This window comes from Gorilla gorilla, chromosome 9, assembly GCF_029281585.2.
Source record: "Gorilla gorilla gorilla isolate KB3781 chromosome 9, NHGRI_mGorGor1-v2.1_pri, whole genome shotgun sequence".
Lineage (NCBI taxonomy): Eukaryota > Metazoa > Chordata > Mammalia > Primates > Hominidae > Gorilla > Gorilla gorilla.
The window spans coordinates 13,940,735-13,967,929 of NC_073233.2; the positions used below are offsets into that span (position 1 = coordinate 13,940,735).

The window sequence follows — 27,195 nt, forward strand, 5'->3', positions numbered from 1 at the left end:
TGTACAGTGTTTATACAGCAGGTGAAACCAACCTGAACGTTGAGAGTGGCAGAGGGGGTAGGGAAGGGAAGGGCTGCCCTGAGATGAATAACCTGCTGAGCTGGTTAGACAGATTCCCAGACAGCACTTTATCCAGACCTGGTGCAGTGAGGGAGCGCTCGGCTGGGGGCCTCACCCTCATCCTGTGGGTGCCATCTGGAGTTTTAGAAAGTCAATTCTCAGCTGATTCTATGCCCCTTTCCCATCTCGCTCTGCCTCTTCCTACTGTATATAGTTTTTAAAATAAAAATATTATATAAATAACCTTTTAGTATAATTTAATAGATATCAAAATGGAAAAAAATATTTAACTGTTCCCTACCATTCAAATAATGTCTTCTCCTTGTTTTCTTTTTGTCCTTGTTATGTGTACATGTACTTTCCAAATCTGTAATCACAAGAGATATGCAATTTAGTCCTCAGATTTCGTATGCTTAATATTATATTTTTCCCATTTAAAATTTTTGCTGTATTGTCATCTTTACTATCACCTATAATAGATTTTCTTAGTAAAAGTATCAGAATTGACTTAACTTTTTTTCAATTCCTAAATATTTTTACTGTATTATAAATAATGAGCTACAATTTTTTAGGAAGGGGTGTTGAATTTTTATTGTATCAAAACTTCAGAATTTGTTGAGAAGCGAATTAGGTTTTTAAATGAAATGTATTAATATATCTAATCTTAAATTTTCCTTAAATCATTCTTACATTTTAAGTTATCTTGAAAATTAAACAATGACTGAAGTTTATGTGTGTATGCCTTATAACTCCTGGCATAGTACTTGGCACATAAAAGGTACTCACAATTACTTAAAGAACAAAAGTTTGTTCCTTAAAATGAGTGGATTCAATTAGAGGACTACTTATAATCTTTCCTCCAAAAGCGCTAGCATCTTTTTTTTTAATTGTCATGATCAGCGTAAGACTCAGATTGTTTCTTGACAGCATACTGGTGAACACAGGCTTTGCATTTTACCTTTGGTCTCATGACAAATGTCATGAGAATTAATCTGGTGTTTGTTAGTTTTGTTTGAGTGCCTTTGAAAAACTTTATACAAATGTAAGTCAGTGTTTTTATATATATGTCTTCATAAAAACCAGTTTCAATGATTCAGGAACTTTTGTTTGTTATCTTTTCATTGCTGATTAATAAATTACCACATTCTTGGCGCCATTTGATTTTCTACTTAGGTTGTGTGCCATTTCTCTTGTTCATAATATTTCCTAAAAACCTGACTAGCAAAAGGAATTGAGGCTTTTTTTTTTTTAATTGAATCTTTCTTTTGAAGACCCAGGAAAGAAAATAGCCTGATGGAAAAAAATCTCAAATGATGAAAGTATTTTCACAAAGAGTGCAGAAAACAACCTACTAGATTGTGTTTTCAAGTCTGCACAAGGTGTGGTTTTGAGGTGAGAAGGATAAGGGAAGAAGATGATGGAATGGTGTAAACAATCCAGAAAGAGAGCAAGAACATTTGAATACGGAAGGGAACGTGTCAGAAGGTTGAGTTTCAGGAAGGCTATGCTGGGAGAGTAACCACATAATCAGAGGTCAACAGAATGCTGCATTGTAGTGCCTGAGTTATCTGACTGCCTGTGCTGGCTTCCCTGAGCCTTCTCTACATGGCTGTCTATGACAGTGTTTCTGCTCCATTGTCAAAGTCTCTGTGTCAAGGAGTCTGATTGTGATGCCGAGCACCACTTGGGGAGAGGCTGCCTAGTTCCTCTAAACATCATCCCATGGATGGCATTTTAGACTTTTTTAAAGTCATAAGCTCAATTACTTTTTTTTTTTTGAGACGGAGTCTTTCTCAGTTGCCCAGGCTGGAGTGCGGTGGCGCGATCTCGGCTCACTGCAAGCTCCGCCTCCTGGGTTCACGCCATTCTCCTGCCTTAGCCTCCCAAGTAGCTGGGACTACGGGTGCCTGCCACCACGCCCGGCTAATTTTTTTTTTTTTTTTTTGTAGTTTTAGTAGAGACGGGGTTTCACCATATTAGCCAGGATGGTCTCAATCTCCTGATCTCATGATCCACCCGCCTTGGCCTCCCAAAGTGCTGGGATTACAGGCGTGAGCCACTGCACCCAGCCTCAATTACCTTTTTTAGCCCGTTTATTCTAAATCCTCTTTCTTGTGTGCTATGGGTTTGGTATTGGGCATGTGGTACCATGTGCCATAGAGGGTAGATGTCTTAACCTGGCATATTTTGGAGTATGGTAGCCACTTCTGAGTTTCAAAGATTCCTGAACTTGACCAAGTTATTTTTCTGCCCATAAGCTTTCATTGTATTCTCTCAAACTGTCAAGGGTAAAATGATAGCAGTGTGCAGTGCTCCTTTCTTAACAAATTGAGTTCAAGCCATAGGACACATCTGAGCCTCATCTTCCACTCACGTGTTTGCTGGGCTGGGTGGCACCAGAGCTTGAGATCTTTTGAGTTCCCAGATCTAAATCCAAAGTTGAATGTTCGGCCGCACATGCTATTGCTTTCCTGAAGTCTGTTTGATGCTGTTTGTGAAGACACTTGATTCTTGCGCCACAGTGCTGATGCAATATCTCTGGCTTGGAGTATGTGTGTATTCTCTGAGCTAGGGACAGGCAAACACTTGCCTGATTTGACTGAGATATCCTGGGCTGCAGGGCCCTTGGCTTCTGGTGGTAGGAGCAAGAATGACTCATGGCCTAGAGGCAGAGAATGGAGGCAAACAATTGCCTCTTTCTGCCAGCCTCAGAAACCATTCCTGCCTGGAGCCAAGGCGAGCCTGCTGCTCAAAGCCTCTGAAGGAAATCCTTTCAGTGTCTCAGTGTGCGCCCTTCTAACTGCCTGTAGATAAGGTGCTTCCTCGGGGTTTGCTGCTCCTGATAACCCTGCATGCTGGAGACATCGTGTCTGAAGGCAGCAGCTGCTGTTCTACTCCAGTTGACTGCCCATGTAGGCCTGGTAATGCTAGATATTCTCATTTTTCACAAGAGACTCAAAATCCAGATTTAAAGAGTTAAAGATCTCTGCTTTTAAAATATTAGCAGCTAATTTAAGTTTTTTAAAATGCTGTGTGAATCATACAGTACATACCTATAGGTCAAGCCTGGCCTGCAGGCCTCCAATCTGCAACCTCTGCTCTAGACTTGGCCCCTTCTACAGGCTGGAATAACTCCAGGGGGACTTGGGGAAAGCCAAATCAATGAGGATAGCCCAAACCTTGTGCTTAAAGGGGCTCCAAGAACCCCATTGAGCTGTCTTTCTCCATGCTGCTCTCCTGACCAATGTCAACCTTCCTCCAGGATCATAAGAGGGTGAGGAGTTAGTTCCCTACCTAGTTCATGAACAATATACTCACTGTATCCCCAACCACAACATCCTCAGTCTGTCGCTGCTCAGGGCTGACCTCCCAACTCCCATCTGTTTTTGTCTGCACATGAACTCATCCAGCCTCCAGAAAGAGCAAGAAGACCTCTCTTGGGGTTAGACAGGCAAATCAGAACCAACCAGAGCCAGCAAAGGGGCAGGTCCACATGAGCCCACCTAGATTATGAACACTTTTCAGGGCAAAATAATGTTTCTGTTTTGCAGCCCACGGCAGGATGTGGGATGGGAAGGGAACATGATAGTTACAAGCATCTCTCAGGACTGCTACAAGCAGACAGCTACAAGCATCTCATAGCTGTAGACATACACATATAGACATACCTTGTAGCTGTCTACATAGACAGCTACAAGCATCTCTCAGGACTGCCTATGGAAGCACCTAGTCAGATGTGGTCTTAGACTCACTGAGCATGTCTGGATTGCCCAGGAAACTTTCCCCATTAAGAAGAGGCATTTCTCGGCCAGGCGCTGTGGCTCACGCCTGTAATCCCAGCACTTTGGGAGGCCGAGGTGGACGGATAACCTGAGGTCAGGAGTTCGAGAACAGCCTGATCAACATGGTGAAACCCCGTCTCTACTAAAAATACAAAATTAGACAGGTGTGGTGGTACATACCTGTAATCCCAGCTACTTGGGAGGCTGAGTCAGGAGAATCGCTGGAACCTGAGAGACGGAGGTTGCAGTGAGCCAAGATCACGCCATTGCACTCCAACCTGGGCAACAAGAATGAAACTCAAAAAAAAAAAAAAAAAAAAAAAAAGAAGAGACATTTCTCAAAAGGATCTTTAAGGGAGGGACAGTCTGAGTCAGTTTTCACTGGTCTGGTATTGTCTGAGCCTGAAAATAGAACTCACAGTGCTGGGCTCTGCCTCTTTGGTCCTTAAGCAGATCAAGGCATTGCTCAGCTGCACACTGAGGCTATCAGAGGCCAGGGCCCAGAATTGTACACTAGGGTTTCAGGCATGGACCAGCGATGTTCTTGTGACTGCCTCAAACTATGCTGGCAACAAAAATCTCTGTATCATGGGGAGGGTTTCCCTGGTCTGTGATATAATTGAGGCCTGTGGTGGCGTTTTCTAAAGTAGCCACTGTGAGCTCACTGGGGTCTAGTAGGTTCCTGCACAATAAGCTCCTCTGCCTCTGATCACTGACCCTTCTCTGGAGGAGGAAGAAGCTGATGCTACTCAGTGGATAAGAGGTTTTACATGGAGCTGGTGGTCAAATGGAGCATTTTCCAGAGACTGGCCATTTACAGATATAATCAATGTAAACAGAAACAATGTTCAATGTCAAAACAACACAGGGAAAGGGAGCACTGTGGGGAGCAAGTAAGGGCATAATCCTGCTTTTGGGAAACCTTGGACAACACCAGCCTCTATTTCTATCCTCCCTACCGACCCAGAGCTTCAGGATTTAGGCAACTTCATTTTTTTGACTTTTAGGTGAGGTTGGGGAGTGACAAATATAGGGGATTAAGAGTTCATGGATATGGGTTTCTATAGATTTGCTATTTGCTATTGATCTGGGAAAGTCAGTGTACCTGTTTTCTTATTAGTAGAGAATGAGGATGACAATATGGACTCTGTATTGCCCACCTCTTACTTCTCAGAGTTATAGTTAAGTTATTCCAGTGTTATTAAGCATGAGCTATCACACAGTGAGTCAAGACACTGAGCCTAAGACACAGGCCTAGTAGATGGCTGGTAAACTTCCCAGGAGAGCCTTTAAGCAGGTATTTCTATCTCAAAGAGAATATTAAACAGAGCTGTGTACATGTTCCGGTGGGAACACAAATCTGTCTGAGGTGGGTAACACAGTGATTCAGAAGTGAAGAAAACAGGAATTTTTCAAATATTCCCCAAAATTCCCTCTGGGGATTTATGAGCTAATGAGTTTCTTCATGCTTATCCCATGTGATGTTGGGTATCCAGACTACAGGGCAAAGTAGATACTTTAACTCCATTTTACAGATGAGAGTGAGGTTCAGAGAGATGATTGAGTTAGTGAGGACTGAGCCTGGCCTCAAACTCGAGTTGACTACAAGCACCTCTTCTCTGCACAGTGTTACTCATGAAAGAGACTTCCCTGCAAGACCTGGGCCTTTTACTTCAAAGGGCAAAGAGACTTATTTTTCCTTTCATGCCTTTCCATGGCCCACTCTTTCATTCTGGTTTCAGGTTGCCAGTCTGGCTGCAGTCCTCTGTCATTGGTCGGTAACACCCTGGGTCATATTCCACACTTAAAGATGGAGGTAATTGCTTCAAGATGTGGCCCTTTAAGGAGAGAATAGGTTGAAAGGCAAATTCTTTTTTTCAGCTTTAGTCAGAGCCTGAGTTTTGGAAAAAGGAAATGATGAGTTGCTCCGAGATATAAACTTTCATCTCTTAGAAGAAGTATTTGTCCTTCTGAAAAGGTTAGTGGCAGTTTTGTCCATTGATTTTTTTTCTAAACCTTTATTACCCAGTTTCATGGTCCATCACAGTAAGTAAAACAAACCACCCTCCCCCAGACCACCTCCCTCCTTATTTGCACAGGGAACCTTCGAACAATTGGGAGCAGAAGCAGAATGATGCCTGTGAAGCCTTTGCCCCTTATCCTCAGCTCGCTGCCTCCCCTCAACTCCCTCCCCATATACTGCGGTAGCTGCATGACTCCAGCAGGATTCCACCCTGAAGGTCAGGAAGCCTTCAGCAGGGGGCAAGCGTTGCCTGGCGAGGATGTGGGTGCTGCAGACAGCCTGGATCAGAGTTGACTCCAGTCTTGTGTGAGAATGAGAATAAGGGCTCCAAGAATGTTTTCCTTACAGGATTGACAGAATAAAGGCAGCCAGCAAAGAAAATGGAGAAGAAAAAAGAAAGGTCAGGAAAACCTAGAGCAAGGAAGATTGGGGTGGCTAGGAGTACCTTACATTGAGTCGATAAAGGGTGAGACAGTTAAGATCTGAGAAATGCAAGCTTCATCTCAAAGTTTGTACATTGGTTCCAGGACTATTTCTGTGCCCTAGTTGGTGAAGGGAGAAGCCAGGCTCAGGCAGGCAGAAATCTTGTTGAGGAGTGACACACACATACACGCACATGGACCCACACCCACCCACCTACTCACCCACCCATACATGCACACACACACCCCCCATACCTACTCACCCACCCATACACACATACACACCCTCCACACACCTACTCACCCACCCATACAACACACACACCACACACCTACTCACCCACCCATACACACACGCCACACACACACCTACTCACCCACCCATCCACACACACACACACCCACACCCATGCATTTGTCCAGCAAGAGGACATGGGAGTTGATGGTGGTAGCTTTGAGGGCAAGGTCAAGACGGTAGTTTCTTTAGAATGTCAGAAATTTGATAATGTTTATAGCCTGAGGAATGGGAGCTGATGGTGAGGGAGAGATTAAATGCCTGCCAGAGTAGATGATTGATGGCCCTAACCTAGAGTACCACAGAGCTTGGTGGGAACTTACTCAAAGGCAGTACAGAAGTGAGGGAGAGTCCAGGACCATGTGAGCAAGAGCCATTCTGAGTTACCAGCTGGAGGGAGAAACAGGACCAGAACTCAGAGAACAGAGCCAAAGGCTGCTGGTTGACCAGGAAGTTACCGTAAGGTTTATCAAGTTGTATGGGAATGTATGAAGCGTCAGGAGACTGAGAAATAGCCAGAAATGGGAAGGTCAGTCAGGGGCAATTCAGGAGCAAATTCTGGAAGCATTGTATCCTTTGATGGGTACTTTTTATGTGTACCTGGAAGTATTCTGAGCTAGGGAACAGTTTTCAAAGCTGAAAGAACCCTGCAGAAAAGATGGCAATGTGCAATTGTGGCAGTTTATCCTTGGAAAGGAACTATGGGCTTGCTGTTTCTAAGACAGGGATTTAAGATATATGAATGAGAGATGATGCTAGGAAACTTTGAAATAGAACTTACATTCAATGAACAGATGCATTTCATCTTTTCAGCAAATATGAGGAGAGATTATTTGAGGAGAAGAGGGAGACATGGTAGGGGTTTAGGGCTTGAGCAAAACAGAAAAGACTTGGAACAGTTCCTGAAAGGAGTCAGCCAGAGACAAACACAAGTTTTGCCAGGCAGTATTGGAAGATCAGCTGTAATTAGATAGCATAAATTTATACAGAAACCAACTGGCATCATTAATTGCCTTTCACTAGCAATTTTTAAGCTGTGGAGAGTGGAATCACGACAAAAGACTAACAAATGCACATGAGGCCTGTTACAGGGATGAGATCCCATGAGGATTTTCTGCTGTGGTATGAATACAATTGAAATGACTCACCTCAAGGTACAGAGTTGATAAGGAGAACAATGTTGCTTCAAGGAAGTTGATAAACCAGGAAAATAGAGTTACTAAGTAACTAGTGGCCACAGAAGAAGTAAGAGGTTGAGTGAGCAAGTGGGACAGATGAAAGGTCAGAAGATTGTGGCCAGAGGAGAGAATTTCAGAGCTGAAGATTTTAGAAGCAAAGCAAACACATTCTGGATACACATGAGATCCAAGTGGTGACTGTGCTGCTGAGAAGCTGAACGAAATGGAAAGCAAAGCCTATTGGAGCTGAGGTCAAAGAATGTGAAGCCAGAGTGGATACTGAATGGAAAAGTTAATAACAAGGATGTGGAAGCTACTGAGGAGACGGAGTGCGCCTAAAGTAGGTGGAAAAGCTGTTGATCAAGTCAAAAGCCTGAAGGAAGTGGGTTGGTTCCTTCGGTTTGGGGAGAATGTGGTATAAGTGAAGAGCACTGCCTTAGAATAGGAGGATAGGTGCAGATGGTCGGGGGGCAAAATACTGGCTTGGCAGCAGCCCTGGAATAGGGAGCACAGTGTTCTATAAGTTGGGTTGGTGGAAGCTGAGTGGTCTCCAATTGAAATGACTGGGAAGAATGTGTAATATTGTTGAAAAAACAAGATTCACTTTATGTTGGAAGTAGAAGGAGCAATTGAGGATGTAGGATAAGTTAACTCCTATTAAAGCACACATTTTAGAGATCACAGTTCATAATAGTGGCTACGGGCCTTGCTGGATCTGGAGATGGGGAAGTAGAGCTGGACTGGGATAAGTTTGTTGAAGGCTGATTTTGAGTTTAGGGACCAAAACAGTAATTATGACAGGGGCAAGGGGAAGATGATCATGAAGGGTAGAAGCACATGCTAATAGATATAAACTAGAAGAGAATAAGTAAATGTTCTATTATTAGTGAACTATATGAAATTAAGCAACCTCAGGCTTCTAATTAAAATGTTAGTGTGTCCAACTGTGAATGTCTGTTTGGAATGTTAGTGTGACTAATTCAAACACTGGCATGACCAATTGGAATGGCTGTTGGAACTCTTGAAAATGTTGTCTTCATCAGCTGGAACCATTGGTATGACTAATCACAACCTGGTAGTTAAAATAGGGATTTTGGCAATGATGGAAGCAGAGTAGACTCTTAGCTTGCAAAAGAGATACATTATGAAACTTTAAAAAATCACATCAAAGCAGTATTTTGAATGCTGATCAGAAGACAAAACTGCATGAATTTTTTTTTTTTTTTTTGAGACAGAGTCTCACTGTGTCGCCCAGGCTGGAGTGCAGTGGCACGATCTCGGCTAACTGCAAGCTCTGCCTCCCAGGTTCATGCCATTCTCCTGCCTCAGCCTCCCCAGTAGCTGGGACTACAGGTGCCCACCACCATACCTGGCTAATTTTTTGTATTTTTAGTAGAGACGGGATTTCACCGTGTTAGTCAGGATGGTCTCGATCTCCTGACCTCGTGATCCGCCCGCCTCGGCCTCCCAAAGTGCTGGGATTACAGGCGTGAGCCACCGCGCCCGGCCTTTTTTTTTTTTTTTTTTTAAGACAGGGTCTCACTGCCGCCTAGGCTGGAGCACTGTGGCATGATCACAGCTCACTGCAGCCTCAACCTCCCAGGTTCAATCAATCCTCTCACCTCAGCCTCTCAAGTAGCTGGAACTACAGGCCCATGCCACCACGGGTGCTAATTTTTTTTTGCGTATGTATTTTTTGTAGAGGCAGGGTTCCACTATGTTGCCTAGGCTGATCTCAAACTCCTGGGGCTCAAATGATCCACCCACCTCAGCCTCCCAAAGTGCTGGGCATGAGCCACTGTGCCCAGGCTGAGCATCATCGTAAGGTGTTCAAGTACTCAACAGGGGCTTTGTTTTATTAGTAATTGTCATGTATCTAGGCACTGGCATCTGGTAGGTATTTAAAAACATATTTGTTGAATAAAAGAATGAAGCCTCATGGGGGATTTTTTTTTTCCCTGAGATCTCAGTAGTCTGAAGACATTTTCTTGTGGACCTTGACCTGTGCACTTGTTCCTTTTCCCCTTTGCATTGGCAGCTGGGAAGCTCACATGTACATTATAGTCCATCTCTAGCTGTTTATAGAAGTTTATGGCATAGATTTTCTACTAACTCTGACTTTAACTTATTTTCCTACCTGCTTTAATTTTTATGATTTATTTTTTAATTTGAAATATCTATTTTGCAAACTGCCTAAACACATTTTGGGAATAAGGTAGGTAGGCAGAAGGATGGAGAACTAGAGAATGAGGTAATAAAGGAAGAGAGGGAGGTAGGGAAAGGAAAGAAGGGTAAGAGAGTAGGTGGTGTGGGGGATGATTACATCTTAAGATAGTCATGTACTCAAGACTCAGAGACTCAGATAACTTATTTTATGTGCCCTCACACTCAGGGAAGAACTGCTTAAGGCCCTTTGTGGCCTGCATAGCCTTAGCACTAGGCCCTAATAGGTAGTATGTGCTCAATGAAATCTTGGCAATTTGAGTGGACATTTCCTGGGCTCACTGAATATTTGTTGATTGCCTATTTTAGCATATTTTTTTAAATGTCTCTTAAAATGCTTGGACTTCTTTCTCTGTTTGGGAAACAGTGATACAATAGACTAAAATGAATTCTGGAGTCAAACAGACTTTTGTTTGAACACTAACTCTGCTTGCTGGGTGTGATGGTTGACGCCTATAATCCCAGCACTTTGGGAGACTGAGGCGGGTGAATTACTGGAGATCAGGAGTTCAAGACCAGCCTGGCCAACATGGTGAAACCCCATCTCTACTAAAAATACAAAATTAGCTGGGCGTGGTGGCATGCGCCTGTAATCCCGGCTACTCGGGAGGCTGAGGCAGGAGAATCGCTTGAACCTGGGAGGTGGAGTTTGTGGTGAGCCGAGATCGTGCCATTGCACTCCGGCCTGGGCAAAAAGAGCGAAACGCTGTCTCAAAAAAACAAACAAACAAACAAACAAAATAACTCTGCTGCTGATTGGCTTGTGTCCTTGGCCAAAAGATTTATATACTCTCTCTTGGCCTGTTTCCTCATCTGTAAAATTGGGATAATATTTACTGCCAACTCATTTGGAGGGTTTATTAAGAAGATGTATACAAAAGCACCAGCAGTCTCTGGTACAGAAGAGGCACTCAACAAATTTCAGTTCTCCGTTGCATTGGATGCACTCACCTGGCTGACTCCTAGTGGCCAAGTAGCCTGTGCTCTGGCTGCAGTGCTCCACCTCTGCCTTGTGAGCCAGCTTCCAGTCTGGCTGGCCCAGGAAGAGCTGGCCTCCTTACCCCAGAGCTCGGGGAGCTCATTATGCTGAGTTGCTGGGCTTCAAGAGAGATACCCATCCCCTCAGACTAGCAGATGAACAGTTTGTTGCCTACCTTTCCCAGGTAGGCTGTTTCCCAGGCTGTTGGCCTGGGGAATCATGTATTCCAAGTCAAAAATTTCTGTCCCGTGTGGTTTGATTCATAATCTGAGGACGGTTCCAAATCTGTGACCTCATAGTGTTTGGGTCAGAGTGTTGAGATTACCATTCTTGTGCTGAGCTTGGGTTGCCCAAGATGATACAAAATGTTCAGACCATGGCAGGATATCGTATATTTTCCTTCTGTTCATTTGGCCCATTGCTTTCCTGGTTGCTGTGTCTATTCTCCTTGCCACAACCTTTGTAGCCAGTGTCTACCATGTGCCGGGATTTTGGACCTCATAGGACATTGCCCTTTGCCAATGGAAAAATATGTTGCCCTGGACTTTAGGAAATGCTCCTGATTTTTGAGGTCCTTTATAATTCATATTACTTCTGAGTGGGTGTCTTGCCTATCATCTTTATTTTTTACCTTGTTTATGCTTATGAAGTGTTTTTATTAGTGACAGGTTTGTCGTCAAAGACCTGGGTTATTTGGTTATAGTCTGCTACTGTTCTAGTGATGGCAGGACTAGTAATAACCTCCCTGGTCTGTCTTCACAATTGGGAAAGAACAATCTTCTTATTTACATTCCAGAGTGGCCAGATTGTAATTTTGGAACAGCCCAGGAAAGATCCATCTCACGTAAGATTCCTATGTAATCATTCAACACTCTTTGAACATCTACTTTGTGTTCTAGCTCCTGTCTGGGTTCATTGCAGTGAAGTCTTGTATTGGAACATGTTGAAAACTGGGCTGAGCATTGGTTGAGCCCAGAAAGTGATCTAGAAATTTTGGCTTTGAAAAAAATATGTTGTTAACTTAAGCGAGGACCTACTGCTTTGTCTTTTAAAAAATTGAGAAATTTCGTTCTTTGAAAGTATCCGTTCACTTTTCTCTACATGGAAATAATGAATAATGGTCTCTATGGGCAAACACATTTGAGAAATGTAGCTCACCTTGTCTGTCAAAGCACGGTGGGTGGTATTGGGGGTACGCTATCCCTGAGTAGCCCAGCATCAGCCCAGGCCCATCCATAACAGGCCTGTGACTCTCATGTAGCAGTCTCAATTCTGTGTTGTTGAACACACAACTTAGGTGTTGCCTTATGTGCTGTAGATGAAGCCAGAGCTGTTCTTATTGCCATAGTGGTTTCTGATTTCGAGATCTGTTTTTGCTTGCAGGAGCTGCTAAGCCGCACATCTCTTGAGACCCAGAAGCTCGATCTGATGACTGAAGTGTCTGAGCTGAAGCTCAAGCTGGTTGGCATGGAGAAGGAGCAGAGAGAGCAGGAGGAGAAGCAGAGAAAAGCAGAGGTAAGGGTGAGTGTGTACTGTCCTAAGCTCAGACCTGGGAAGGCTGTCATAATGTGAATTTAGGCCATCTGGTCAACTCCTAGCCTGGAAGCTATTGGGTGCCAGAAATATCTATACACTAGAGATGCAGTGATCTGTTAATACCAAGTTATCAGGTTTTGCTGTGGCTGCAAATTTCAGCAATATCCAAACCACCTAGTTTTGGCTCTAAGGCTTTATCTGCCCTCAAACTGCTGACAAGGATGGAAAGAGAAGCAATAGTTGGGGAAGAATAAGACAAAATGTGGAGGGACACAAGATGTCTTCTGTGAGAACCAAGGAAATGACGACGTACCGGAATGAAGTCAGCCTCCCACTAGGCCATTGACACTGGATCCAAGGAGTCTGGAAACGTTTCTTGACGTGCGTTTCACTGACCCAGATGGAACCTCGGGTTATGTGTTTCTCTTCTCCTGATGGGTCTTATGGAGCATGCCATGTGCAGGCCTTCTCTTAGAGAATGTTTTCCTAATTTTGTTTTTCAGTCTTTGTATGCCATTGACTGGAACATGCTAGACTCTTTTTTAAATAAATGTTTAGAGAATTTTACACTCAGAGCTCCTTTGAGAGCAGGCGGCCTGTTTTAACCTTAGATAACCGTCTTCCTGTGCCTCTACCTTTAAGTTCTTATATTCACACCTAGCAATGAGAGATATGAAAGAAGATAGGTTTTAGGTTTAGAAACACCTTGCTCATTTACTGACCTAACTGCTTATGAAGTTCTATGAACTTCAAGCTGGCTACTTAATCTTTCTGAACTTCAATTTCTTTATCTGGTTAAAATGGATAACTGTGTGGTAAAGTCCAAATAAAATCATGAAAGTTAAGTACCTGTCATAGTATTTGGCATTTTGTCAGTACGTGGTATGTCTTCATCTCCTTCCTTCGTTTAGGCTAAAGATGGATATTGTTCCCTTCTGATAAGTGCCAGCATTAGTGCATACTGATATCTGCCATGTTTGCTGAGTAAACACACTGGTGATTAGAATATTTCTAATGTGTGAGCATGTTCCTTGCATTGCTTTTGAGAACATGTTCATTAATTAGAAGTACAGTTGCCAAAAGAAGATATCCCCAATAAGCTGAGAACAGTAGCTTGTATTGACTAAGAGTCCAGGCTGATGAATCAGATCTCCTGGCTTTAAACTGAGCTCAGTGGCTTTGTGATCTTGGTCAAGTAATTTAACTTCCCAGACCTGTTTCTTCTGTAAGATGGAGGCAGTAATACTTCCAATTTCTTTGGTTATTCTGAGGAGTGAATGAGACAATGTATGTGGAACCCCTAGCATAGTAATAGTTAGCTTTTATTGATCACTTACTGATAGTATTGTTAAGCATGTTGGAAATGAAAATGTAGACATAGATACATTATTTACATATTGCAAAGTTTATACAGCCTGAAAGCTAATCTGTGTGAAGTGTTAGTTGAATTAAATGTTCAGGGAGAAGTAACTGAATTTTCTTCTGGTTTGAAGTATTTTACCAATGTTTCAACCTGCACAATTGTATGTGAACACACATTAGGACTTTGGGGGCAGAATTCCATAAACTCTGTGAGAAGGCTTAAAGTGGCAGACACTCAACTCAAAGTCACTTAAGAGAAAAAGGGAGGAGAGAGACCTATGTCACATAACTTGAAAAGTCTAGCATTTGAAAGAATACAATATGACTAGATCCAGGTAATCTCACAGTGTCACTAGAAATTAGTCTCAGTTGTATCACTTGGTTCTGTTTTAGCCTTATTCTCAAGAAGGTTCTCCCCAGGTGGTGACAGAGATAGCCATCAGTAGCTCCGGAATGATATCCTGCCAGCCAGGCAACTTCGGCAGTCAAAGAGGTGCTTTCTCAAAGGTTCCAGCAAAAGCCTCAAGATTGCATCTCATTGGGCCAATTTGGGTCATATACCTGGTTCTACACCAGTCACCGCAGGGATCCGTGCATGAGGGGTGGGAGGTGTGAATATGAAAGTCAACCCGTGTGTGGAAGTGTACAGAGTTAGCACCAAGCTAGGATGATGCAGTCCCTTAACAGGGACATCAGAAAGGAAGGAGAGCTCCCACTTCTGGGACAAGAAGCACTAATGCAGTCATTTTACTGTTTGCTTTTTTCTTTCTTTTCTGAAGGACTATTTTTAAATCTGAGTTTTTTGTTTTTGTTTTTCATCGGTCTGTTCATACATAAGGCGACGTAGACCCTGAGTGTCTGGCCTCAATCCTCCCAGATAACAGCCCTTCCCAGTTGCTAGTACAAATATTAGGTTTCCACGTGGAGGAATTCTGTAGGCTGTTCAAACCTGTGATAATCAGTGAGCAGCCACATGACCTGAAACAAATTCCTCATTCTTGTAATTGCACATGATCTTTGCTGGTATGCACAGAACTTCTACCTCTATTTGTGAGTGTCTGGAGCAACCAGGGGTTTAAAACCACAGGGTACTGCTTAAGCTGCTCTATTGTCATGTGCATGGAGATGTTTATTTTGAGTGAGACATTTTGCTAAGGTCACCAGAGGTTGTAATTGCATGAATAAAGGGAACGCTGCTTCCCATACTATACTGCTGCTGTTTTTTCCAGTGAATGTATTTAGCCTAAGGGCTCATTGTGTGTGGTTTGGAAAAGGCAGGATTCTTTTTTTTTTTCCCCCTCAGGTATGAGATAGCCAGATCTGAAATAAAGTTTCTCAGCTTAGTTCAGGCTTTATCCTCAAATTCTGTTTTATGTTTTAATGAAAAGAAGAGAATGCTGGTGGCAAGAGCATTGCCACCACAATGTCACTAGAAATTAGTCTCAGTTGTATCACTTGGTTTTAGTTCTAGTTCTAATTTTAGTTCACACTGCTCCTTCTGCTCTGATTCTGATCACAGCCCAAGCCAGCATCTTGCTGCTTGTTTTAAGTTGTGGAAATGATTACCGACAGTCATTCTGTAAGACCTAGGGACTTTCAGGCGCAGGTTCCTTGATGGCCAGCCTTGCTCAAGAGTGAGTAGTGGCCCAGATGAGATGTGGGTGAATACTGGGTTTCCTGTTTACCTTTTCTCATCAGCCTTTTGCAATGGTTCAGGGTCATATGAGGGTACTGAAGATTGGGTGAATTAGACGTATTCCTGAAAAGCAGGACTACAGAAGAGTGATTGACATGGAAAGTAAATACCAAAATCAAGAGGATGAAGCATGAAAGAAAGAGATCCAGAGGTAAAGGAAAACCTCTGTGTGGACACAGATCAAAGCATTGCAAAGGCATGTTGCTCAGATGGGCCTTCCCCAAGAAAGAAATCTGGCTTCTCCATGCTGTGGGGGTGCCAGCAACCTGCGGTTGGACCCCACTGTGGCAACTAGAGGGTTCTGTGAATAGCTATCAGAGCAGCCTGTTAAGAAGGGAGCAGGGACCCCAGATATGCTAGGAAGGGGAGTCAGCCCAACTGATCAGGGGTACACGTGAGCAAGAAGAGAACAGGGAAGAATCTTTAGGATTTCCTGCAGAAAATGGAAACATCTCACAGCACAAGTGATGAGGCCATCATTTCTTCTTTCTTGTGGTTAGGACCCTGGGAGAAAGGGATTCTGATTTCTGAACCGAGGCAACAGAATGATGGACTTGGAATACAGAGTGAGATCTGGGAAGATTGTGTTTGCTCAGAGATGAGCTGGCCTAATAGGAGAGTTTTTTAATTCTTGTTTTTATTTTCTTTATTTACTCATTTGCATCAATATAGGAAATATACTCCCACAATTCAAAAATCAAGTGTTCAAAAGGGTATATAGCAAAAGGTCTCTTTCAACACCTGTCCTCCAGTCAGCAGTCAGGAACCAGTGCCATCAGTTTGTATCCGTCCAGAGTTATATTATGTGTGGACAAGTACATTCTTGTGGATACACACAGACACACACACTTTCCCTCATTTTTATACAAATGTACACTATTCTAGACCTTTCTTTTTAAATTTAGCAGTCTTGGAGTTCTTTTTACGCCAAGTATGTTTTTTTAAAACTTCCTCATTCATATCTATGTCTGCATATTGTTCTACCATCCAACAATAGCCTAATTTATTTAATCAGTCGTCTCTCAGTGGACATTTAGGTGGTTTCCAAGTTTCTGCTATTACAAATAATGCTGTAGTGAATAATCTTGTATATATGTAAAGATATTGATGTGGAATTTATGGGTCAAGGAGTACATGAACTTGAAATTTTGACAGATATTTCCAAATTGCCCTCTCTAGAACATAGAGGTTATATTCCCATGAGCAATGTAATGTATATAAACTGAGCCTGAAAAAAGAAAGAACTAAGTAAAATTGTGTACAAGATTAACAGGTAAGGTGGAATTGGAAACAACTGTGATTATGGGAGGTGCCCAGTCGTTTCACATAGAAAAGAACCATAAAGAAGAACTTTAATGGTTGGCAAAGTGTGATTAAAAAACAAAGTGAGCTGAGGTTAAAACACTGGACAGCAATTATAACCTCATAAATGCCACCTAGACATCATGATGTGGAACCCAGAATGGAACAGAGCTACAAAAGGGTCTGCTTTATGGGAGGGAAACAGACCTGTTAGGAGATGGGCCAGCCCTGGAGATAAAGAATTATGAAGCTAGGCCAGGTGTGGTGGCTCACGCCTGTAATCCCAGTACTTTGGGAGGCTGAGGAGACTGGATCACTTGAGGTCAGGAGTTTGAGGCCAGCCTGGCCAACATAGTGAAACCCCATCTCCACTAAAACATACAAAAATTAGCCAGGCATGGTGGTACACACTTGTAGTCCAGCTACTTGGGAGACTGAGACATGAGAATTGCTTGAACCTGGGAGGTGGAGGTTGCAGTGAGCCGAGATCGTGCCACTGCACTCCAGCCTGGGAGACAGAGTGAGACTCCATCTCAAAAAAAAAAAAAAAAAAAAAAAGAATTATAAAGCTAAGTTGAAATGCCAAGCCTGAGGACAGACATACCAGAAAACAATGACAACACATGGCTCAGGAGAATTAAGGCAGAGTAGCCCAGAAGTTTTGGGTACACCACACACTGAGCAGAGGGATGAAAATAGATGTGTTCCTGATGCAGGTCTCCAAACTGACTGATGCACAGAAGGGGCAGTAATGGAGGGAGGGGAGCAGCAACCTATTTGTTAGCTCCTAAATATCTCCCAGCTGAATTCTGAAGCATTTGAATGTTTACTTGTTTGTTTTTCTCACTTGCTTTCACTCTACTCAGAGGGTAGAAGACAAAACTAGGAAAACTGCCTTTCTAGCTCCAACATTGAAGCAAAAGGAGAAACTGGTTTATGAAGTAAAAGTGATAGGTACCTTGAGAGAAAGTGGTCATTGTTATTTGAATGTTCACGAGAGTGAGCATGGAAAAACTAGGCATAAACAGACATGCACTGTAGACTTGGGTAAATCATAACTCTGACAATTTAAAAATAAAATGGATGGGGAACTCTCGAAAAGAGGAAGACCCAAGAATATTGAACTACTTAAATATAATTCTGACTGTGCAATCTCACAGATAATACCAATAAAAAGGAAGAGTTTAGAGGTCTCTTGAAAGGAAGTAGTTTTCAGAGGGGCTTCTACAAAAGGCAGAAAGGACATATGCTGAAGACAAAAGTGCACCTGCATGACCAGTGTCAGGAAGGGGACATCTGAAACTAAAGGACAATGCTGAGGACAACACAAAGCCATACACACACATACACACACACACAAACACCCACACACAGTTATGTTCTTAATAAGAAAAAGAAAAAATGGACTTGATTCCATGGATGCCTCTGACAGATAAAAAAAATTTAGGACAATAGTCCCCCAAAGTGCTTGCTATAAGTTAATTTTAAGGAGTCAGGAAAATCAAATGAGTTGCTAGAAAACTGGAAATGAACCATTTCCTTCTTGATTTTCAAAATGGCAAAAGTTTGATAGATTCAATAAATTTTAGTCTGTTGAGTTTGGGGCCAACTCTATGATGGTTTGCAAGAACGGAGGAGACAAAGTAGGGATCTGTGTCCTCAAGGAGTGAGTCTCGTCAGATTGGCCTTATCGGTTTGGCCGGGAATGTGTCTTGTGGTAGACCAGGTAAATCCACATTTCAGTGAAGTGTTGCAAAAACGTTGCTTGAGATAATCTTGTAGACAGGATGGAGGAATAGAAGATGAATATACTGAAATAGGCATATTGATGCCTGAGTTCAGGGTTTGGATACATATTGTCATGGATAAGTGTGATGTGTGCCATATGTCGCCTGTGCATAGGTGCTGACACGTTGGGTGTTTGGGTAAGGGGAGTCGGTGTGTGTATCATGCATATGTGGAGAGAGGATGTGTTTGTGTGTGTGCCCCAGTGTGCACCCATCTCTGCTATTGCTTCTGCTTGGATGAAGGGTTTCTTCTAGACTCCATGCCTCGGTGTTGACACAACAGTATGGCACAAAGGAGCTGTTGGGGATTTGTTCGAACTGCAAGACAGGCACCTGGATGGGGCAGGCCTGAGGAAAAATGCCATGTCTTTTGGTTCTGTTGAGGAAAGTGGAGGGCTGTTGACAGTGACCACTGAGTGCCACCTGCTCCCTGCCCCATGCACACTTCCTCTGTGCTGTTCTCTTAAGGAGTTCTGCGTCTGAGAGCTGTCTGACCTGGAGTGCTTTTCTCTTCTTTCTTTTCCTTCCTACAGTCGGTTCTGAATGTGATCAGTGAGCTGCAGGAGCAGATGTGTAGGCTGCAGCTGGACATCCACAGGCAGATTCAAGAGCGCCTGTTACTCAGTAGGGACCACCCTGAGGAGGTGGCGGCCAGCGACGGTGTGGCCGAGCCCCAGCCCTGCAGCCAGGACTGTGCCTGTTGGGAGGGGTCACCTGTAGGAACCACACTTAAGTATATCAGAGCATGCGTGTGTGGGGCATTTCACTGGTGGAGGGGCTGGGGTTTCTCCTAACCAGAACAGAGTGCAGTGGCTTGGCACGGATCTGTTGTTACCTCTGGGCAGAGCTTGGACTCACTCAATCCTCTTGGGATGTGAGGTAAGCTCAGTGACCCTCACTGAGCAGGGTCTGAGCAGGTGAGGCCAACCCTCAAACAGGTGGCACTCATCTCCTTTAGGGCTGGGAATGAGGTGCACCAGGTGCTCCGAGTGATGGGGCATTTGTGCCACAGGAAGCCTCATGATTCCCCTTCCCAGGTATGTGACTCAGATACTGATTCCTCCTCCCAGGCTGGGAGATTAAACAAACTTTTGTTTCACATGATTTTTTTTTTAAGGAAAAGAAGTATTATGAAAAAGAATCCTTTCAAGTTTATGTTCAAAGAGGTTTACCCCCAGTGAAAAAATAAAATACAGGTTTTCATATGCTGTGAATAATTAAGTCATCATCTGAATTTCCAGGAAAAATCCCCCCCACATAATCACATCAGGGTGATTTTAGAACAACAGGGCCATGTGAGGCTCTATCTGACTGGGATTCTGGACTTGGCTCTCCACACGGGGGGTAACCTGGTCCTCTATGACTCTGCTGATGGCAGGTGATGGCAGCTTCAGCAGAGACAACCCTATGCCTCGAAGGAGGCCTACTGTTGAAGAGGACTTGGAAGCCCCCCAAGAAAAGACCGAGGTCACAGCAGCCATGAGTACTACAGAGGATACCCTGGCTCTGTAGGAAGTTACTATGGTCCATACTCAATTAGGGAGCCTGTTGAAAATCTAGACATAGGTGTTGCGGGAAGGGATTTGGTTGGAAAGATTTCCTGCTGCATTAAAGGACAGGGGGGAAATAGGAAAGTCAAGATGTAAATGTAGACTTGGATAGAGAAGCCTTGAGAGGGTGTTGGCGCATGACCTATGTTGAGTAGGTTACTCCAGCAAGACTTTTAAAGGAAGGAAAAACGTGTGTGTACTAATGTTGGTAGTCAATGATGGACAACAAGTAACATAGAAGGAAGAGGATGTTCCAGAGGTCACGGAGCCTGGAGAGGATGATTTCTGTATACCCACAGTGGCAGCCCCTCAGGCAGTAGGAACCTGCACACTTCTGATTCTGATATCAGCTGGCCTGACACCCTCTCCAACAAACTGAGTAATCTGGCTAGGATACAAGGCTGAGCAGAAGAACCCTCAACTTGTGGGCATTGGAGCCTCTCAGGCAGGGCCAATAATGTTCTCAGAGAATGACTCTGGGTCTGCTGCAAGTCGAAGCAGGTATCTGAGGCCTTGACATCCAGTGATGCAGATCATGGATGCAATAACCTTAGCTGAGAAGTTTTCTTTTTCTTTTTTTTTTTTTTAGCTGGGATTACAGGCACTTGTCACCATACCCGGCTAATTTTTGTGTTTTTAGTAGAGATAGGGTTTCACCATGTTAGCCAGGCTGGTTTCGAACTCCTGATCTCAAGTGATCCACCCACCTCGGCTTCCCAAAGTGCTGGGATTACAGGCGTGAGCCACCATGCCAGGCCAGAAGTTTTTTTTTTTTTTTTGTCTTGTTTTTAACGGGCATCAGCATATGCTCACCTCAACTACAAGGCAATCTTAAAAAATGACCCTACAAAATTCAAGGGTAAGCAATGTCAACTTTGTGGTGGATTATCTCAGAAGGCCAAGACCTCCAGGCCAGTTAAATAATGACTTAAGTTTCATGTGTGCATTCATTGACAAATAGTATACACCTACTATGTGCCAGGCACTGCAGGATAATCAGAGGTTAGCAAATACCTCATGGAGTTTACAGTTTAGTAGGAGAGCTAGCTATTAGCTGTCATACAAATAAATATTTAATTGCAAATTACGTAGGAGGTACACAGAGTACAACAAGAGAATATAGCAGGGGGGCCTGATATAGTAGGGAGGTCAGGATAGCTTTACTCAGGGAGACCTGAAGGATGGGCAGGAGTTAACCCGGCAGAAAATTCCAGACAGAGGGAATGTTGTCTGCGAAGACCTAAGTTGGAGAGAGGAACTGAAAATTATCCATGTGGCTAGAGCATAACTAGGGAGAAAGAGTGATCCAAGAGGCAGGCAGGGGGCTGTCAGGTCACGGGTTGAAGTTTATGAGCTTTGAGAAGCATGGGAGTGCCATGATCTGATGTATGGTTTGATCATATCACTCCCCCAGATGCCATGGGGTCAATTGCTTTGAGAGGAGCAAGACAACAGAGGAGCAACCAATGAATCGACTGTCCAGGCTGTCAGTGCTAATTGCTAGACCAGAGTGGTGGTGCCTGAGTGGGAAAGAAATGAGACATTCAAGTTGTCTTCCTGGAAGTAGAATTAATAAAGCTTGGGGACGAATTGCATACATAGGGGAGGAAGGAGAGGGAGATGCAGAAGATAGATCCTGTGTTTCTGGATAGGCCGTTAGATAGATGGATATGGCATTTAGTGAGGTGAGTGTAACTAGGAGGGGAGTTGAGCATTCCACTTGGCACCTGACAGTCTGGAGGTGCCTATGCAGCATCCATGTGATGTTAAGTAGGAAGTTTGTTGTGTGAGACTGCAGTTCAGAAAGCCTATGGAAATAATTATCTTTATGCCAATTCTTCTGATGGGAGCTAGTCAGCAGGACCAATTGTCTGTTAAGGAAATCTTGGTTCAAGATAACAGTGCTTAGTGGAGTCATCTTTATAGAAGGAGTAGTTTCACAAACAAGGGTCCTAGAGTCAGAATATATGGGCTTAAATTCCAGCTCCACCACTTACTAGCTAAATGAGTAAGAGAGAATTGTTTGTGTCACTTCCCCACTCAGCAACCTTCAGTGACTCCCTACTGCCCAAAGAATGGCATCGGAACTCATCATATGTATTCTCATCCTCAAGCCTTTACCTTAGGGCCTCACCTTAACTTCCCAGCCTCATCTTCCACTGTGTGCCTACACCCTCAGCTCCAGCCCCATGAGTTATCTCCCTTTCTGTCTCCTATCTTTACTCCTCCCTGGATGCCTTCTCCCTCCCTTCTTTCTTCAAATCAATCTCTTCCTCTGAACTGGAACACCCATTTTGGCATCTATATTTGGCCCTTAACATTTGTTCCCTTAGGGTTCCTCTATGAGGCCTTTCAGGATCACAGGCCCCCTCTTCTATCTTCCTTCACTCCCAGCACAGAGAGATGCTCCCAATTAGCCTGCTTCCTACTACTTTGCATCACAGGGAAGAAGCTGCCTCATTTCAGCATCTCTATTCTTCCCACTCCGAAGCCTCGCCTGCCTGCCTATACTCATGTGTGTGATGTTGGCATACCCCACAGAGGACATAGATGTCAGAGAAAGGGACAGGCAGAACAGGTTCTAAAACTAAAAGGAAAGTTTTCACTTTCTTATGTCTGGAACTCCCTGGCCTTTGTTTTTTAACGGCCATACAGCTTTCCTGAAACAAGGGACATGTTTGAAGATTAAAGCTGTTACGTGGAGCTTGATGTGGTTGCTGCACCCCCTATGCATGAGCTTAACCAGGTTGGTAAATCGAGAGCACATCTTTTAACCATCAGAACTTTGTCTTTCTCCCTCATCCTTCTAGGAGTTACTGCAAGAGCTCAGGCACCTCAAAATCAAAGTGGAAGAGTTGGAAAATGAAAGGAATCAGTATGAATGGAAGCTAAAGGCCACTAAGGTAAACGGCACTCCTGATGCTTATGGAGAGAGTATGAGGGCCTTGTGGGGAGGGTCTGCATTCCAACTTGGGGGTTTCCAGTAGCCTAAGTTTGAAAATGCAAATCAACCCTCCAGTGTGGACACACAGCAGTGCCCAGATGGTGCAGCAGACAGACTTGATCCAGGAAAGATCCTCATGGAGAATGCCCATGAGATTATGAATTGGTCAATTGTAGTAACCCAGTCTGCTTCCTCTCCCTGCACCCCATAGCACCTGGCTGAAGCTGGGCCAAGAAGGGGCTAGGAGTGGGGAGAGCAGGTGAGTGGCAGGCAGTGAATCATGAGTCCTAAAGCAGATCTTGGATGCATCATTTTAAATTCAGTAGTCCCTTCTAGAATCAGTTTTTCAAAAAAATAGGCATGCTTTATATTTGGCACAAAATATATTCCTAAAAATGACATAAACTTCGAATTATTTCTTCAATCAAATCATGTTTCTCTTAAACTAGGGAGCCTGCAATTTAAAGGACACCAATAATAAATTCTATTGTGAAATAAATTTCTTCCCTCTCCCCTTTGTTTCTTCCTTCTTTTCCTATACTAAAGTGCAGAGATCAAAACTAGTGGGTTACATTCAGCCCATGAATTTTTTTGGCCTGCACATTGGATTTTAAAACGTTGAATTGTTATTTAAATTTCAGGAAGTTTACATTAGGCTACAGTTAGGTTTCCTTTGGGAGTATGGGGAGGTGGGAGGCTCACACCTGCCTTCCCCTACTGTGTCTGCAGTGCCACCCAAGGGCATTACTGGATGTTTTTATTAGAGTTTTCTTAACTTCTAGTTTGTATTTTTATTTTTTGTGCAAGTTAGTTGCTAATTATTATAAAAACAATAACACACACTATAGAGAATTTTCAAACCATAAAAAATTAAAGGAATAAAAAGCACTCATACCACCCAGGCACTACCATTGCTAATATTTCCTTCCGTGTATTATTCTCTTCTGTTTTAGGTCTGTGTTAGGCCATTCTTGCATTGCTACAAGTAAATAGCTTAGACTAGGTAATTTATAAAGAAGAGGTTTAATTGGCTCAGGGTACTGCAGGTTTTACAGGAAGCATGGTGGTCACATCTGCTCAGCTTCTAGTGAAGCCTCAGGGAGTTTTCAATCATGGCAGAAGGAAAAAGCAGGAGCAAGTGAGAGAGAGGAGAGGAGGTGCCACAAGCTTTTAAACCACCAGATCTCGTGAGAACTCACTCACAGTTGCGAGGACAGCACCAAGAGGGTGGTGCCACCATTCGTGAGAAATCTATCCCCATGATCCATTCACCTCCTACCAGGGCCCACCTCCAATATTGGGGATTACAATTCAACAGGAGATTTAGCAGGAACAAATATTCAAACATCAGGGTCTCTCTATCTCAGTGTCTCTGTCTCTTAACTTTTATTGTTGATAATTTACATGCAATTTATATCATGCTGTTATTTAAAATTTTATGACTTCTCATGTTATCAAAAGCACTGAACATATATAAATATTTATGTAATATAGTGTATAAATATAAAATCATTTGATTAACCATTTTACAGATAATGAAATGGATGTACAGAGAGATTAACTTTCCCAAGATTTTACAGCTATTTGGTACCAAGCCTGGGCAGTCAGACCCATCTGTGTCCTGGCCTGTGTGTATCTGAGTGTAGTTTTGTATGTGTATGCTTCACAGGCACCAGCTCTAGGGGCACTGGTTTTGTCCAGTAGCTCAGAACCTTCCATCACAACACCCCACTCAAACAAGCCCTGTCTTGGGGAAACCTTTGAAGTTGTACATACCGCCCTCTGTCATAAAACCAAATAACACTTTTCTTTTTAACACCCCAGCTCTTTGCCTTGGCATGTAGACCTTTGAGATGCTAAGGGTTATTTAATAACTACCAGGTGTGGAGCACTTCCTATGTGCCAGAATGTACCAAGCTATTTGCACACATTTTATCATCCATAAAATCACCCAGTGAGGTATATGTTTTTTTATTCTCACTTGACTGGGAAGGAAACAGAGGCTCAGCGTGGCCAAGCTGAGGTTCACATCTGGGTCTCTGTCATTCCCGTGCCTTCATGTTGTTTCCAACATCATCCTGATTCCCTGCAGAGAAAACCAGCACTGTTTTTGGAAGTTTTTCACTTTTCTGCTTAAGGCCTCTCAGTCTCTGAAGGGGATTCATCTCCCAGTGCAATGGCAGTAGGGCATGGTCCCTGGGTTTAATGAGGCACGGCACTTGCAGGGACCCAGAGCATCCGTCTCTGCCCAACTGCCTGTCTGCATAGCTATCTCAGACCTTGTGCCACACAGCCCTAGCCATGGTGACTGTGGCCATAGGAACAGTGGCAGTAGCATACACAGTCAAGTAGAAGGTCTCTGGACTGTTCTTGGCCTTCCCAACTGCAGAGACAGAGATCGCTCAAAGGATAACAGAGCACCTATAGTTTCTGGCCTATTTCTGTGGAAATTGGCACAAGGCAGGTTGGGCCCAGTCGCTTGGTCTGTAGGGTCCATGGTATATACCTACAGGACCTCCCATAGAGGCAGGGCTCAGGAAGGAGAGCCCTCACAGTGCCACGTGCTAGATTCTGTCTTGATCGGTCCACATTGCTGAATTCCCAACTGTGGGGCCAGCAGACAAGCATCAGGTATCCAGATTTCTAACAGAGACCAGTGCCCATCCTGTCCACAAAGAAAGGGAGAAATGGGCATGGAGAGGTGCAAGAAAAGTTAAAGGAATATCTTTCAAGAATCATCTGGCCTTTGTAGAAATGGAGGTTGAGAGTCCCAAAGCTAATATCTTCAGAAGCCATTGTCACCATGAGTCATAAGCCCATGGGCATCTTTGCCCTGAGTGAGCTCTGATAAACTGCTCCATAGCTGCATGTCTCAGAAAGTGGGTTACACAGCAGGACCCAGCTCTTGGCCTCTGTGAGTGGAGCCCAGAGTGGAGGGACAGTGCTTCATTATGAACTTTGGAATAAGGAAACCCTACCCCTTGTCATCTCTTTATATGGTCATCCCTGTCCCATTTGGGGGATGTTAGGGAAGGTTATTCAGAAACCCTTGCGGTGGGCTCAGGGAGCCCGAGCCTGGTAAGAGTGGCCTTCATCTGTCCTGTTAACTCAGAAGCAGACACACGGTGGTGGGTGGAGCCCTGACATTGGAGCAGGCAGGCCAGGGTTTGCATCCTGGCCTGGTCACCGAGTAGCTCTGTGACTGACACAGAATCTTGTACTACTCCCGTTTTCTCCCTGATGACTTACGGAGATATTGTTTCCTCGGGTGGTTGCTTGTGAGGGTTTGATGTAAGAAAGCAGTGAGCATGGGGGCTGATCAGGGTGGGTGCTCAGTCCATGTGCTGAAACTGAACACAAGGCCTGTCCAGCAACAGAGTTGCCAACAGGGCCAGTACTCATTTAATTACTTGGGGTTGTTCAGATATTAACTTGGGCCTTTGTGGAATTGAACAGCCCATACTATAACCTTGAGGACCAAAGTGGGACATGATTGGGCCAACACATGGGGAAGGGGTGGCCAGAGGAGAAGCCTTTGCTGTCTTTTATTGACCGGCTCCACGGTCGATGCTCATCCCTTTTCTTACCTGGTTTGATGCTGAGAGAATTGAACCGATTATCCACAAAGAAAAGAATAGGATGAGAGGAGCAAATAGCAGTAGCATTTACTGAGCACTTAGTATATACTAAATATTGGACTAGGTTGTTCATAACCATTATCTTAAACCTAATTGCAGTCCCATGAAGTAGGTGTAGTTTTTCCCATTTTATAGATGAGCTGAGACTCAGAAAGGTTAACTTACTTGCCCAAGGTCACCCAACTAGGAAATGAGAGAATCAAGGTTTGTTTGACTCCAAAATCCAGGTACCTCTTCGGACAGGACCTATACAATTCTGATCTCCTGATGAGTATGGGAAAGCATGAACAACCACACCTAGTGTTGTGTGTGGAATTTAACCTGCACTACTTAATGGCAACATGGGAACCATCTAGTGCAGCTGCCTGTTTGTGTGCAAATATGAACGTATGTGTGTACTTATGAGCTGTGTATACAA

General features: G+C 43.7%; 1 protein-coding gene across 19 annotated transcripts in view; it reads left to right on the forward strand.

Annotated features, from left to right (window-relative positions):
* PPFIBP2 (PPFIA binding protein 2) overlaps nucleotides 1-27,195 on the forward strand; it is a 145,011-nt gene that overhangs the window by 86,443 nt on the left and 31,373 nt on the right. For 10 of the 19 annotated variants that reach the window (XM_055355327.2, XM_031007646.3, XM_055355326.2 and 7 more), the window contains 2 exons: nucleotides 12,346-12,477; nucleotides 23,006-23,098. In XM_055355327.2, coding sequence (XP_055211302.1) covers nucleotides 12,346-12,477; nucleotides 23,006-23,098 — 225 coding nt within the window. Of the gene's footprint in view, nucleotides 1-6,136; nucleotides 8,101-11,758; nucleotides 11,807-12,345; nucleotides 12,478-23,005; nucleotides 23,099-27,195 lie in introns of those variants that run through there. The other 9 variants (XM_055355323.2, XM_055355324.2, XM_055355325.2 and 6 more) reach the window with 4 other exon arrangements.